General features: G+C 46.5%; 1 protein-coding gene across 2 annotated transcripts in view; it reads right to left on the bottom strand.

Annotated features, from left to right (window-relative positions):
* Positions 1-16,532, bottom strand: part of EXOC4 (exocyst complex component 4) — a 410,015-nt gene that overhangs the window by 309,791 nt on the left and 83,692 nt on the right. For both annotated transcript variants that reach the window (XM_058191473.1, XM_058191474.1), the window contains exons 4-6: positions 14,716-14,900; positions 13,132-13,238; positions 6,204-6,447 (exon numbers count right to left, since the gene is read on the bottom strand). In XM_058191473.1, the coding sequence (XP_058047456.1) occupies positions 6,204-6,447; positions 13,132-13,238; positions 14,716-14,900 (536 nt within the window). The remainder of the gene's footprint in view (positions 1-6,203; positions 6,448-13,131; positions 13,239-14,715; positions 14,901-16,532) is intronic.

Genomic DNA, 16,532 nt, shown 5'->3' with positions numbered 1-16,532 from the left:
AGCCGCTAAGCAGTCTGAAGGAAAGGGCTATTGGTACTTAATTCTAAGCTTTGTTTTTAAAAACATGCAGCCATTCTGCTGTGCTCAAAAAAATAATTCAGTATGCTGCAGCTAACACAAAATTTCCTTCCAAACGTTCTATAAAGGGCCTCGGAAGGTACCTCTGTTCCCACCCATAAAAAATGTTCCAATTTTTTGTTTCAGGCCTTTAAATCTGGTTCTGTCGTTTTGTTCTGCCCGAAGAAGTCGAAGCGAAGTTAATAAAACGTAATAAAGTACAGATTTTAGTGAGATATAAAGTTGTAAGTAGCTCAGCGCGCAAAACATTATGTAAGGGAAAGGGGCCCGCGGATACGGCAATAGCACTTAGATTTACTGTATATCCTGCTTCACAGTTCTTTCCAGCCCTCTCTCAGAGGTTTACAGAGTCAGATTTTTATCCCCAACTATCTTGGTCCTCATTTTACAGACCTTGGAAGGATGGAAGGCTGAGTCAAGCTTAAGCCAGTCAGGTTCGAACTGCTGACAGTGGGTGGAGTTTGCCTGCAATGCTGCTTTCTAACCACTATGCAACCTCCTTCCTTCCTTCCTTCCTTCCTTCCTTCCTTCCTTCCTTCCTTCCTTCCTTCCCTCCCTCCCTCCCTCCCTCCCTCCCTCTCTCCCTCCCTCTTAGCAATAGCACTTATATACCACTTCACGGTGCTTTACAGCCCTCTCTAAGTGGTTTACAAAGTCAGCTTATCTCCCCCAACAAACTGGATCCTCATTTTACCAACCCCGGAAGGATGGAAGGCTGAGTCAACCTTGAGCCGGTCAGAATCAAACTGCTGACAGTGGGCAAAGTCAGCCTGCATTACTGCTTTCTAACCACTGTACAACCACGGTCCTTCCTTCCTTCCTTCCTTCCTTCCTTCCTTCCTTCCTTCCTTCCTTCCTTCCCCTCCCCCTTCCTTCCTTCCTCCTTCCCCTCCCGCTTCCTTCCTTCCTCCTTCCCCTCCCGCTTCCTTCCTTCCTTCCTTAGCATTTAGCAATAGCACTTAGACTTACATACCGCTTGACAGTGCGTTTCACTAAGCAGTTTACTCTTGTGCCTCGTTCGCCCCCCTCTCCGCAGCCGGGCCCCTCTTGTCTCCTGCCGGACGCTGATAGTGCAGAAGAATGTCTTGGCAAGCCTCCAGCCCCCAGTCCTGGCACTATGCCCGGACAGACCGAGCAAGACGAATGGCCTGACATGCCTCCAGCCCCCAGTCCTGGCACCATGCCCGGACAAATGGAGCAGCTGGGCCCCTCCCCCACAGCATGTGAGCCTGGGGAGTGTGAAACCAGTCACGAGCTGGAATTACCAACAGCTGGAGGCTGGAGGGACCCACGCTTCTGGAGAGTGGTGAGGCGACGTCAGCAAAAGGAAAGGAGGGGCAGGCCTGGATAAGTGCTGAGTCATGGAGCCACACCCCATGGCCTATATAAAGGATCTGCTTTCTGGCATTCTTTGAGTCAGGCAAAGTCTAAATTGGATTGCTGAAGTCACATCTTGGTCTCCTGCCTGCCCTGAGAACTCTGACAGAACTTTGGCAAAGCTGCAGAAGCACGCTTGATATGGACTTCCCCGACCCAGCCGTCAGAGGAGGAGTGGGACACGACATTTACAGAGTCAGCATCTTGTCCCCAACAATCTGGGTCCTCATTTTACCAACCTCAAGAGTCAACCTTGAGCTGGTCAGGATCGAATTGCTGGCAGTCACCAGAGTTAGTCTACAATACTGCAGACTCACCACTGCGACACTATGACCCTCCCTCCCTCCCTTCCTTCCTTTCCTCCCCTTTTCCCCCACTTACCAATAGCCCTTAGATTTATATACTGCTTCACAGTATATAAGCCACACACAACCAGGCGCCACATAAATACTACACATAGAATACGAGGGGTCCTTAGTGCTCTCTGAGCTTACTGGGTTTACAGCCTTCTCCAAGCAGTTTAGAGTCAACCTGTTGTCCCCAACAATCTGGGTCCTCATTTAACCGACCTCGGAAGGATGGGAAGGCTGAGTCAACCTTGGCTATATGTATAAAAGCAAACCCTGAAGTCTCAAGGTACATCAGCTGACCAATTATCATGTTTTTATTACGAGATACTTACTTCCGTATCCTTATCAAAGCCTCTTCCTCAATTACCTCTCCCTATGCCTTTTTAAAACCCAATTATTGTAATTAACGTACCATAGCAAAACCTATAAATATTTTATGCTCTGGCAGTAACTTGTCACAGGAAATTACTCAGAGGAGAGAACAATTTGAAAACCTCTTGCTGTTTATTCTTGTTTGAAGGATATACGGCAAGTTACTGAAAGAGATCCAAGAAGCACCTAACGCCCAAGCAAAACGTTTCCTCTGTACAGGGAGTCCTCAGCTTACAACCGTTCATTTAGTGGCCATTCGAAAGTTACGGAGGGCCTGAAAAAAGCCCCTTATAACCATTTTTCACACTTGAGCTCCAAATTTCTGTCACAAAGTGAGGCATTCGTTACGGCAATTTTGCCCCATTTTATGACTGTCTTGCTGCAGTTTTTAAGCGAGTCGCCGCCATTGCTCAGTTAACAACACGGTTGTTAAGTGAATCTGTCTTCCCCACTGACTTTGCAGGTCGCAAAAGGGGGACACATAACCCCCGGGACACTGCAAGCGTCATAAATATGAGTTCAGCTGCCAAGCGACTGAATTTTGATCACGTGACCATGGGGATGCTGCAACGGTCGTTAACTGTGAAAAACAGTCATCAGTCACTTTTTCCAGAGCTGCTGTAACTTCGAACGGTCACTAAACAAACTGTTGTAAGTTGAGAACTGTGTGTAAATTGCATGCAGATATTTTGGGCTGTAGTTTCCGGTCGTAAGTCGTTTTTTTCGATGATGTTGCAACTTTGAACGGTCACTAAACGAACCGTTGTAAGTCGAGGACCTGCACTGAAAAGGCCAGTATTAAGAGCATGGAAACCTCTTATCCTTAAAAACTCTAATTATCAAAAAAACAAGGGCGAATCCCCCTTGGAAAGCCTCCCAGTGATATTTATGGCCCACTCAGAAAATGTTGTCCTCGCCACTCACAAAAGATGCTAAAATAACACCACAGCTGCGATCGGAAAGGTATCTGCGGTGAACAAACTCTGCTGGCTTTCGCTCAAAATTGGTAGTGAGGACTTTTTTTTAAATTATCCTTTTTTATTATTATTATTATTAAGGAAGAACCTTCCTGCTTGGCATCGTTATTTGTTTTCTGCTTTTCAGGATAGTTTGGGGAAGAGCCAGACAGAGAATCTGTTTTATGGAGGGTCAGAAAGAGCTTAAGACAACACTGGTTCTCCCCCGCTCCCAATTTTAAAATTGAAAGGAGTGCGTCAGAAAGTCACTTTGCTCCAGTGGATGCCGAATTTGTAAGGTCAGCAAACGGGAGAGGGCCCAATCCCCTCCAACGACAATTAAGAAATAATGACAGGCAGTTCAGCTTCATTGATTTTTTTCCCCACCCTCTTAGTCAACCCACTCAAATTTATCCTCCAGCTTTGCTGATTTAGGATGGCAAAGTTGCTTTATGTTTGTTCTCGGCCTTGCAGCCTGCTAACTGTGGGAAAAAGGCTAGGGACTAGCGGCCACCGTTTTTTCAGGACACTGAAATCTAAGTTAATTCCGTGGCTCCGGTGTATCCTGCCATTTCCACGGAGCTTATACCTTTATTCCAGTGTTTTCTCAACCTTGGCAACTTGAAGATATGTGGACTTCAGCTCCTAGAATTCTCCAGCTAGCCTTGCTTAGGGATTGGCCCAAAGTCACCCAGTTGGCTCTCATCCCTAAGACGGAACTAGAACTCATAGTCTCCTGATGATTGGCCCAAAGTCACCCAGTTGGCTTTCACGCCTAAGGTGGAACTAGAACTCACCGTCTCCTGAAGATTGGCCCAAAGCCACCCAGTCGGCTTTCACGCCTAAGGCAGAACTAGAACTCACCGTCTCCTAGTGATTGGCCCAAAGCCACCCAGTCAGTTTTCATGCCTAAGGCAAGACTAGAACTCACCGTCTCCTGGTGATTGGCCCAAAGCCATCCAGCCAGCTTTCATGCCTAAGGCAGGACTAGAACTCACCATCTCCTGGTGACTGGCCCAAAGCCACCTAGCTGGCTTTCATGCCTAAAATGGGACTAGAACTCACCATCTCCTGGTGATTGGCCCAAAGCCACCCAGCCAGCTTTCATGCCTAAGGCAGGACTAGAACTCACCGTCTCCTGGTGACTGGCCCAAAGCCAGCCAGTCGGCTTTCATGCCTACAGCGGGACTAGAACTCACCTTCTCCTGGTGATTGGCCCAAAGCCACCTCGCCAGCATTCATGTCTGAGGTGGGACTAGAATTCACATTCTCCTGGTTTTAGGTCATCATCTTAACCACTAGACCTAACTAGCTTTTAGTGGTTTGCATTGTACTTTCAATTCATCCCATTTTGCTTTCGTTAGTCTGATGCAGAGGGAAGGTCATCAGGTCCTCAGCAGGTCAGATCACAGTTAGGGAGAAGGGTCTACGGCTTAATGAATCATGCATGGCTGAATCCAAACGTTACTTTCTTCCTCATTATTTCAGCTGTCTGTTAGGAGGTCCAGGGTTGGAAATCAGCCTGTCAGGCTCAGGATGACAAAAGGTCAGCCTGGCTGGAAACATCTCGTAACCGACATGAAGCCACACTCGTTCCCCAAAGATGCCCCGGAAGAATCAGGGAAAGCGACAGTCTATTAGCTCTTCTGAGAGACAAGCTGCGCTGGGCTCTTACGGTCAGTTAAATCCGAACTCTTTACTCCCGAGTTGTTTGGGTTGTTTCCCTCTCCTCTTTCCTTCCCCTCCTCCTGCTCTTGTATGGCTGACCAGTTCATAGTACCATAGTGAGTGGTGCGGTGGCCTAGAAGTGGAGCTCTCGCCTCACGATCAGGAGGCTGTGAGTTCGATCCTAGGTAGAGGCAGATATTTCTCTCTCTGGGCACAATGAGATTATATCTGCTGAATAAAACTCTGCATTGGCGACCTGGAAGGGCATCCGGCCAGGAAACACTCAGCTCCATTCAGTTGCCCAGACTCCACCCCGCAAGGGATTATGGGGTCGTTAAAAGAAGATGATGATTTAGTACCGTAGTAAGCATCTACGCTGGAGTTAACTTTTTAAATGGGCTATGCAGGTGGTCCTCGATTTAAGACCACAATTGACCCCCCAAAAAAATTTCCGTTGCTAAGCATGACATTTGTTAAGTTGAGCTTTGTCCCATTTTATGACCTAACCTGCCACAGTTGCTAAGCGGATCACTGCAGTTGGTTAACTTAGTCACACACGGTTGTTAAATGAATCTGGCTTCTCTGCTGAAGGTCAGAAAGTCGGAAAAGGGGATCCCGTAACACTGCAATTGTCGTAAATGTGAGTCTGTTGCCAAGCATCTGAATTTTGATCACATGACCATGGGGATACTGTAACGGTCGTAAGTGTGAAAAACGGTCCTAAGCCACTTTCTTTTTGGTGCTGCTGTAACTTCAAACAGTCACTAAATGAACTGCTGTAAGACACAAGAAAGTCACATTTCTCTCTGCTCCCGTGGTGACACAGTGGAAAGCTGTGGCGCAGTGATTAGAATGCAGTATTGCAGGTTAACAGTGCTCACTGCCAGCAGTTCGAACCTGACCGGTTCCAGGTTGACTCCACCTTCCATCCTTCCGAGGTCAGTAAAATGAGGACCCAGATAGTTAGGGGCAAGAGGCTGACTCTGTCAACTGCTTAGAGAGGGCTGTAAAATCACTGTGAAGCGGTATATAGGTCTAAGTGCTATTGGTAAGTGGGAGGGGAGGGAGAGGAGGGCAGGGGAGGGGAGAGGAGAGGAGAGGAAGGGAGGAGGAAAGGAGAGGAGAGAGGGAAAGAGAATGGGAAAGAGAGGAGAGGGTGGGGTGGGAGAGAATGAGGGGAGAGGAGAAGAGAAGAAAGAAGGGAAGGGACAAGAAGAGGAGAGGAGAGAGGGAAAGAGAATGGGAAAGTGAGGAGAAGAGTGGTGAGGAGATGATGAGAGGGGAGGGGAGAGAAGAGAAGAAAGAAGGGAAGGGAAGGGACGAAAAGAGAAGAGAAAAGAAAGGAGAGAGGAGAGAAGAGAGAAGAGGAAAAGGAGGGGAGAGGGGAGAGGAGAGAAGTTACCTGGGCTGGTTTTCCTGGACTATGTTCTCCCCTCTCTGGTAGCCACCATCTGCCACCTGGGTGGTAGATCTCTTGACAATTTGCTTCAGCTCTTGCTCTAAACGATCCTGGATGGCCTTGATGGTCTCTGGGATTTTTCTCAGTTTGGCCAGTCCTTTGATGAGGATGCCCATAAAGACCGAGCTGTTCTCCTCGGGATCCAGGTCTAAATCTTCCTTGATTTCCATCAAGCTGACTTCTCTTCCTGAAATAGAAAAAAAAAAGACTGACCCAAATCGTGAAACAGTTTTTGGAGGCACGCCCAAAGATTTACCAGGGGCCCACGAGATTTTATTTTTCAGGCTCCAATCTGGGTCGGTCACCAGAACCAGAGGTTTATTCTTCCAAGCTTTCAGACTCGTGCTAATGTCCGTCCTCAAGAAAGTTCTCCCTCTTCAGAATTTTGTAAAATTCTACATGCAAAATTCTGGAGAATGAGACGTTCCTTCAGGATGGGACCTAGCATGAGACCAAAAGCTTGGAAGGATAAACCTCTGGTCCCAGTGACCGACTCAGATGGGATCCGGCAACCTTATCTGGCCCGCATATATTCTCCTTAATCCACAACCGACAGTAGATATGGAGAGACGCAAACCCCAAATCCTTCACTAACCTGAAAGGTCCCTTCTAACTCTGTTATTCTGAGAGCAGTCGGCCAATGTTTGAGCGGCTTCCACAGAGAAGAGGGGAGGTCAACCTATTCTCTAAAACATCAGAAGGCAGGACAAGAAGTAATGGATGGAAACTAGCAGAAGCATCCTAGAATTAAGGAGACATTTCCTCACTGTGAGGACAATTGATCAGTGGAACGACTTACGTCCAGAAGTTGTGGGTGCTCAAAAATTGGGAGGTTTTAAGGCTGGGAGTTTTTATTTGTCTGAAATGGTAGAGGGCCATGATGGCGAACCTATGGCACATGTGCCCAAGTAGTACGCGAAGCCATGTTGCCCGGCACGCATGGCCTTGCCTGTTTCTCTTCTGGGTTTCTGGCACACATGCATACGCGACAATCAGCTGTCCTTTGTGCTGTTGGCAGTGCCAAAAACCGGCGTGCGCATGCGCGCTGGCTCACTGATTGTCGGGTGCGCATGCATACTAGAACCCAGAAGCTTGGCTTTTCCAGAGCGCGATCCCTTCTCATGTGTGGCAGTGCCAAAAGCCAGCCTGCACATGCGCGCCGGCCAGCTGATCGCTGGGCGTGCATGCACGCTAGAACCTGGAAGTTCAACTTTTTCGGAGCGTGATCCCTTCCCGTGTGCGGCAGTGCCAAAAACCGGTGTGTGCATGCACGCTGGCCAGCTGATCATTGGGTGCGTATGCACGCTAGAACCCAGAGCTTCGGCTTTTCCGGAGTGTGGCCTTGAGGAGCGCACATGCGCATTTCCGCGCAATCTTTTCGGCACACAGTGTCAAAAACGTTTGCCATCACTGGCATAGGGTCTCCTGCTTGAGCAGTGATTGTAGGTCAAGGACCTGGAGTGCTTTTTTGTGCTGCAGGCTCGTATGCTGTTGTTGTGCCTCGTCCTCCCTCCTCTCCTCAGCAGGGCCCCTCCCATCTCCACCCGGGCTTATTATCAGACTCCGAGTCTGATAATGAAGATGAATGGCCTGTCATGCCTCCAGCCCCCGGCCCTGGCCCCATGGCGGAGAGGATGCCAGGAGTGAACGGACAAGCCCGATAAACTTCACTCCTACAGTGTGTGAGCAGGAAGCCAGCCACGTGCTGGAATTACTGACAGCAGATCCAGCTGAAGACAATTCAAAGTGGGAGGATCCTCGCTTCCGAAGATCCGAGAGGCGATGCCAGCAGAAGGAACGGAGGGGCAGGCCTGAATAAATGCTGAGTCATGGAGCCACACCCCACAGCCTATATAAAGGACCTGCTTTTGGCATTCCAACCTTGAGTCAAGCAAAGTCTCATCTAGTTTGCTGCTATCGGACCCTATCGCTGAAGTCACAACTTGGACTCCTGCCTGCCCTGATAAACCTCAAAGGAATTTGGCAAGCTGCAGAGGCTTCGTTACCAGGTTTGATATGGACTTCCTTGGCCCGGTCGTCGGAGGGGGAGGGGGACACAACAGCTGTTCTTCCTACTGTTCCTATTTCTTCTTCTTCCTATAGCATGAGATGTGATTACCATGTTTCCCCAAAAATAAGACCCAAGCGGAAAATCAGCCCTAGCATGATTTTTTCAGGATGCTCGTAATATAAGCCCTACCCACAAAATAAGCCCTAGTTAAGATCATCAGCCAGGACGTATTGAGTACTGTATTTCCCTGAAAATAAGACCTAATCAGAAAATAAGCCTTCGGAGCAAAAATTAATATAAGACCCGGTCTTATTTTTGGGGAAACACTTCACTCTGGTTGTTGGGAGTCGGTTCTTCTTCTATGTATTCCACAGAGGTTGCAATTTCTAGCTTATCTTCCCTCATGAGGAAGTCATGTCAGATGATACATGGCCCATATCAAAAAACAGAGAATGGTAGCAAAATAACCCTCGGTAATTTCTGATATTCTCATTTTGCTAAATTTTTCTAATCACTGTGGATTTTTTTTTAAAGGTGGGGGAAGGGTTTGGGAGGCTCATTTCAGTTCGTAACTCAGCCGATTCCGATGAAAACACATCCAGGTTTGGTCCCTTCTAGATTAAGTGAGCGCTGGAGCAAACGTCAAGGATTTGTCCGGACTGTTTCTTATACGCCACTCTGAGTGATAAAAAATAATTGGAATGAAGCCAATCTTGGGGACGGGTCAGTGGTGACCACAAGTTCTCGAGTGAAGGATATTTGCAGGAACGTTTTCATCAACTGGGAGTCGACATGCTATTCCTTAACGACACACCTGCCAGTCAAAAGTGGCAAACCTCAGCTATTTTCCACCTGTTCAGTAATGGCGCTTGTCAAAGCCAGGATAGAGGAAGTGGAAAAGCTACTACTAGCTGGGAAACCATCATTGCGACAGCCCTTAGAAACCCAACATTGTCATCGGTCTGTTTTGTTGTCTCGTCTCAAATTCCCCTGCCAAATGTTTCAACCCCACGAAGAACTTGGAGATACAAGGGCACCGCAGAGTCTAGATCAGTGGTGGCGAACCTTTGACTCACTGAGTGCCGATCAGGTACATACCATCCACACTAATACGCAGCTCCTCCCCCATGCGCTGGTGCACAACCACACCATCTGCACATGCGCTCAGCTTTTATACATGCACCCCACCATGCGCTGCGCACACAATCGCACCACCTGTGCATGCGCGCAGGTTACACACAGCCCTGTGCACTGCGTGTACTCGCACCATCTGTGCATGCCCATGGTTTTCACACACACAATGCATGTCCGCGAACACCATTTGCGCATGGGTGTGCTGTGCACCAGTACTCGTGCGCACATGCGCAAATACGCCCACGTACGCAGGAGAACTTCAAAGACCAGCTGAGTCCCCTAAATTGTGTGTATGAGCACCAGAGACCCAGATGGGGGGCATGTGCATGCGCAGATATAGGTGAATGGACGACAGCTCGCATGCCCAGAAAAATGGCTCTGTGTGCCACTTCCGGCACTCGTGCCATAGCTCCGCCATCACGGATCTAGATGAATCCTACCGATTAAACCAGCATCCTTCTGACTCAACACAAGTGAGAGCATGACAAATTCAGTTCTAATAAACACATGGCTAGTGGTCAAAGCACCAGGCTAAAAACCAGGAAGAGGTGAGTTTTAGTCCCACCTTAGGCTTGAAAGCCGGTTGGGTCTCTTTGGGATAACGAGAAGATGACTGTGAGTTTTAGTTTTGCCTTAGGCATGAAAGCAGATTGGGTGACTTTCAGCCAATCACGAGGAGACAGTGAGTTCTAGTCCCGCCTTGGGCATGAAAGCCAGCTGAGTAACTTTGGACCAATCATGAGGAGACAGAGAGTTCTAGTCCCGCCTTAGGCAGGAAAGCCGGCTGGGTAACTTTGGACCAATCACCAGGAGACAGTGAGTACTAGTCCCGCCTTGGGCATGAAAGCCGGCTGGGTAACTCTGGACCAATCATGAGGAGACAGTGAGTGCTAGTCCCACCTTAGGCAGGAAAGCCGGCTGGGTAACTTTGGACCAATCACCAGGACACAGTGAGTTCTAATCCCGCCTTGGGCATGAAAGCCAGCTGAGTAACTCTGGACCAATCATGAGGAGACAGTGAGTGCTAGTCCCGCCTTAGGCAGGAAAGCCGGCTGGGTAATTTTGGACCAATCACCAGGAGACAGTGAGTTCTAGTCTTGCCTTAAGCAGGAAAGTTGCCTGGGTGACTTGTCTCTGTCAGCCCAATTTATGTCATAGGTTAGTTGTGGGAGGGAAAATTGGTGGAGGAAGCTACATTATTTATAAAAAACAATGTAGGATAAAAAATAATAAATAAATAAATAAATATCAAAAGAAAAACTGAGCCCATCGTGACCCCTCAAATTTTGTTTAAGGTCTCCTAACCATTTCCATTTCCCCATCCTTTCCCATTTTCATGCCATGTCACATAAAAACACGTTTCCTTGGTTTTACAGCATCTAATCCTTACTACGAACTCTTCAAGAGGAAAGAGCACAATTCCCTTTGGGATCTGATATAGCAGGAAATCAGAAAATAAATCTTGGAAGTGTAACCTTAATCGTACGATGAACAGTTGCAGGATCTAGATATAGCTACTTTAAAGAAGAGAAGGTATAAGGGTGACATAATAGAAATTGTCCAGGACTTGAAGGGCTGTCACAGAGAAGCGGGGCGGGGGGGGGGGTCCACCTATTCTCCAAAGCAGGCAGGACAAGAAGCAACGGGTGGAAACTCATCAAGGAGAGAAGCAACCTGGAATTAAGGAGAAAGTTCCTAACAGGGAGGACAATTAACCAGTGGAACTGCTTGCCTCCAGAAGGTGCTCCATCAGTGGAGGTTCTTCAAGAAAAGATTGAACAGCCATTTGTCTGAAATGTTAGGGTCTCCTGCTCGAGCAGGGGGCTGGCACGAGAGATAGTTAGGTGAGTTTGGGTCAATCACCAGGAGACTCTGAGTTCTAGTCCCATTTTAGGCATGAAAACTATCTGGATGACTTTGGGCCAGTCACTTTCTCTCAGCCCAACCCCACCTCACAGGGCTGTTGTTGTTGTTGTTGTGGGAAAAATAGGAGGAGGAAGGAGTACTAGATGTGTTTGCTGCCTCGAGTTTTAAAATAAATTTAAGATAAATTTTAACAAAATGTAATATTTTAGATTTTACAATATTACAATTTAATATTTAATGTATTTTGATATAATTGCAATTTAATATGAAAGTTTATAGTATTAAAATTTAATATTTAATAAAATAATTTTTAAAAAGTTATTTAAATAAGACTAGTTGTGCTATAAAGTAGCTTTGAAATAGCTACTTGCGGCCTGCAAGCGGAATGCATCATGCGCTGGCCACACCCATGCCTGGTTTAGCGAAGGGGGAGGAAAGTTGCGACACATCACATGCATGACAACGCCATGATGGCGCGAGTTTGACACGCCTGCAATGGACAGATTTCCACGTGTACAATTCTACGTACAATGTCTCCAGCTTGAGCGGGGGGGGGGGGGTGTTGGGGGTTGGACTAGATGACCTATAAGATCCCTTCCAACTCTGTTAATCTGTTAATTTCCATTGTACACATCTACAAAAGGCCACGGGCTACTCAGAAGCAGTTCAGCCTAGTGAGGTAGACTCTTAACATGTACAGAAAAGTAGGTTTCTGCTCATTTCAGTTTTTTTCTGCGTATCACATGGAAATATATGTATAAATTAATTTTATTCTTTGTATTGGATTATTCTTTGAAGAGGAGGGTGAGATGGCTTATGTGGTTCACACTGTGGCTTTTAAATTTTTATTGTCTATTTCTATTCTTCCGGGCCACCAACAGTCTTGTTAAGATTTGATGGCTTACAGATCCATACTCAATAAAGAAACAAATAAATTTATAATTAATTAATGGGCTGAAATTCTGATATACATGAAGTCCAGACGAAGGAGAACCCTGCAAGAATGATTAACTGTGCAAAACTAATCCATGTGTGCAGAGGTGGGATTCAAAAATTTTAGCGACCGGTTCTCTGCCTGGCTGCTGGGTGGGTGTGGCCATGGTGGGCGTGGCCTACTCAGCCTCCTGCAGCACAGGGGATGGGGATATTTTTGCCCTCCGGGCTCTGGAGGCTTTCCTTGAGCCTCCGGGATGGAAAAAATGGCCTCCCCCAGGCTCCGTAGGCCTGTTGGAGACTGGAAACAGGCCCGTTTCCGGACTTCCAGTAGTTTTTCACCCTCTCAGAGCCTCCACGCAGACCCTGCACTTACCTGGCATCCAAAACGGGCTGCGTGGAGACTCTTGGGAGGGGAGGGGCGGACCGGACAGGGTCAGCCAGTCCTTGCAACTGGTTCGGCAAACCAGATTAAAATTAACGTCCGGTTCACTCGAACCGGCTGAATCCCACCCCAGCATGTGTGTCTGCACACCATCTCTTGTTCTCAAACACAAAAAAAACACACAATTTTTCGTCCCATTTATTTCAGCTGACGTCATATCTGGATTCAAAGCTTTCTCTTTCAGAAGTAAACTTCAAATAGGTACGCGAAAGGTACCTACACGCATCTGGAAAATATATATATATATATATATATTTGTTTTCTGAGGTTTTCACGGGTGTTTGTATATAGGTCTTTGGTTGTTCGGGTTTTCTCCCGTGTAAAATTGGAAGTGTCTTGGCGACGTTTCGACGAAGTCTCATTCGTCATCTTCAGGCTTCAGCTTCGTGCTTCTGGGAGCAATGTGTGATCGCAGCTGTTTCTTCCTTTTAACTTAACTTATATATATATATATATATGATGATGATTATTTCATTACTCACCGGTGGAATTTGCTGGGGTGCCATATTGAGACGAGTCAAACTTGCGAGGCGTGGATAAGTTACTAACGTCGAGATGAGGCAGAGCCGAGGCCTCCTTCACATGAGAACTGCAATGAAAAGAAATTAAACTTAACCATTGGGAGCTGGGAGAGAACTCCGCCAGGCATTCACAAATGGCAGAAATGTAAATGAGCAGATTAAACTTTCCGTAACAGATCTTAGCATCCCCGAGGGAATTATGTGAGGACGAAGTACTGGCAAAGCTTCATTTTTATTTTTTAACGTTTTAATCTGTTTAGCTTTGTAGCTTTAATATGATTTTATATGCTGTTTTAACTTTGGTTTGGGAAGACACCCATCCCTTTCAACTTTTCTGAAGAATTGAATGTTTGCAGCTGACGATACCACAACATTGTGACTGTACGGTTTGATAACCTTGAAACAGTCTCAAAAGAAGAAAATCTAGGCGGCTTTTGCATCCAAAAACTGGAAAAAGTACATAGCCAGCCATCAAACGATCGTCATCAAAACAACTCCAAATGCCATCCAGTGTGGACACTTGAAAGGGAAAGGAAAAGTAATGATGGTTTATTTTCCCCCCGGAATGATGAATGCATTTTTCAAGGTTGAATTGGTTTATACCAGGCATCCCCAAACTCTGGGCCACACCCACTACCGGGCCGTGGCCTATTTGCAACCGGGCCATGTGAGCACATATACCTGGCCCCTCACACAAAACCATCTCCTCCCCGCCCCCCCACGTGCTGGGCTGCCGTAAGAGGAGAAAATGGTCACAAGTCCCATTTATACTGTTGGTTTATACAGCTCTGTCCAAATTTCCTTTTTTTTTTCTCTTCAGATTAATAGAGTTGAAAGGGACCTTGTAGGGCACCCAAACAGGAGACCCTACACCATTTCTGACAGAGGGCAGTCCAGTCTCTTCTTGAAAACCTCCAATGAAGAAGCTCCCACAACTTCCGAAGGAAACTTCTGTTCCATTGGTTGATTGTCCTCACTGTCAGAAAATCCCTCCTTATTTCCAGGTTGAATCTCTCCTTGGTCAGTTTCCATCCATTATTCCTTGTCCTGACTTCGGGTGCCGTGGAAAATAGTTTGACCACCCCCTCCTCTGTGGCAGTCCCTCAAATATTGGAAGGCTGATATCCTGTCTCCCCTGGTGCTTCTCTTTCCTAGACTAGCCAGGCCCAGTTCCTGCAACTGTTCATCGTATGTTTTAGCCTCTAGTCCCTGAAATCATCCTGGTTGCTCTTCTCTGCACTCTTTCTAGAGTCTCAACATCCTTTTTATAATGTGGTGGCCAAAACTAGATGCAGGATTCTAGCTGTGGCCTTACTAGGGCTTTGTAGAGTGGTATTAGTACCTCCCTTGATCTTGATTGTATCCCTCTGTTAATGTAATTTAGGATTGCAATGGCTTTTCGGGCTATTGCCGCACACTTTTGCTAGATGCAAGAATACAGCCCGTTTTCCTGCATTAATAAGAGTTGCAATGAGCGGCTGAATGAATGAATGAATGAATGAATAAATACATTAATTAATTAATTAATTAATTAATGAGACCCACCTTATCCTCCCCTTTTCTTTGTTCCGTTGTCCAACTTTACTGGTAGACTTGATGTAAAGATGACGGTGGAGCTCATCTATTAGAACTAAGTGCATGTTCATCTTTTTACTGTGAAGTTCCAGCCTCAGGTCACTTAGTCCTTCTACCTGAAGGAGGGGCCCCTCCAGGGATTCTACAGCCGACACCTTTGAACAAAAAATAAAGGTCGATTTAGCTACCGTGTTTTTCGGACTATAAGATGCCCCGGAGTATAAGATGCATCAAGATTTCGAAGAAGAAAACAAGAAAAAAAAAAGGTTTTGCCTTCCCCGGCCCCCAGGAACATTCTGCATTCTCACAAACCCTCTGCGTGCCCCATTTTTGTGAAAAATGGGCCTGTTTTTGGCGAAAATGAGACGTTCGGGGCAGGATTTTGGGAGGCCCAAAAATGGCTGTACTCAGTGTATAAGACGCACCAACATTTCTACCCTCTTTTGGGGGTGGGGTGTCTTATACTCCGAATAGTATGTTATTTGCCAAAGTCATTATGGGTAAAATATAGGTAGTCCTCGAGTTGTGACCACAACTGAACCCCAAAATTTCCTGCTGCTAAGTGAGAGACATTGGTTAAGTGAGTTTTGCCTCATTTTACGACCTTTTTTGCCACGGTTGTTAAGTGAATGACGGCGGATGTTAAAGTTAGTAAGACGGTTGTTAAGCGAATCTGGCTTCCCTCTTGATTTTGCTCGTCGGAAGGTCGCAAAAAGGGGATCGCGTGACCTTGGGACAATGCGACCGTCATAAATATGAGTTAGTTGCCAAGAATTTGGATTTTGATCACATGACCACGGGGATGCTGCAAAAGTGTGAAAAAGGTCGTCGGTCACTTTTTTTTCCCCAGCGCCACTGTAAGTTTCACTGGTCACTAAACGATCCGTTGTAAGTCGGGGACCTCCTATAAGATTTAGCTAGATCAAATTCTGATGACAGCCTCATTGAACGGCCTGACATATTTCTTTCAAACAAAAGAAGACAATCTTGGTCTTAAAAAGCAGGAGACGAAAGGGATGAAGACAGAAAACGATGAACGGCGAGAGCGAAAGGAAGATTCTGCATTCCGCGAAATGAAGTCAAGACCAAGGGATTCATTCAGCCAAAGCCTTCAGAGAAGAGACTGATTTTGAAGAATATCCCTTTGATATTATTCTAAATTTCTCTGCAATCACAGTCAATTAGGGCCTCTGTGGCTCAGACTGATAAGACAGTCTGTTATTAACAGCAGCTGCTTGCAATTACTGCAGGTTCAAGCCCCACCAGGCCCAAGGTTGACTCAGCCTTCCATCCTTTATAAGGTAGGGAAAATGAGGACCCAGATTGTTGGGGGCAATAAGTTGACTTTGTATATAATATACAAATGGATGAAGACTATTGCTTGACATAGTGTAAGCCGCCCTGAGTCTTCGGAGAAGGATGGGATATAAATGCAAATAAAAAAAAAATTAAACAAGAAAGACCCAGACTTCAGAGGATAATTAGAACTGCAGAAAAAATAATTGCTACCAACCTGCCTTCCATTGAGGACCTGTATACTGCACGAATCAAGAAGAGGGCCGTGAAAATATTTGCAGATCCCTCGCATCCTGGACATAAACTGTTTCAACTCCTACCCTCAAAACGACGCTATAGAGCACTGCACACCAGAACAACTAGACACAAGAACAGTTTTTCCCCGAAGGCCATCACTCTACTAAACAAATAATTCCATCAACACTGTCAGACTATTTACTGAATCTGCACTACTATTAATCTTCTCATAGTTCCCATCACCCATCTTCTTC

Source organism: Ahaetulla prasina, chromosome 7 (genome assembly GCF_028640845.1).
Source record: "Ahaetulla prasina isolate Xishuangbanna chromosome 7, ASM2864084v1, whole genome shotgun sequence".
Taxonomy (NCBI): domain Eukaryota; kingdom Metazoa; phylum Chordata; class Lepidosauria; order Squamata; family Colubridae; genus Ahaetulla; species Ahaetulla prasina.
The sequence above is the reverse complement of the archived record's forward strand: the minus strand, read 5'-3'. Positions and strand labels throughout refer to the sequence as shown.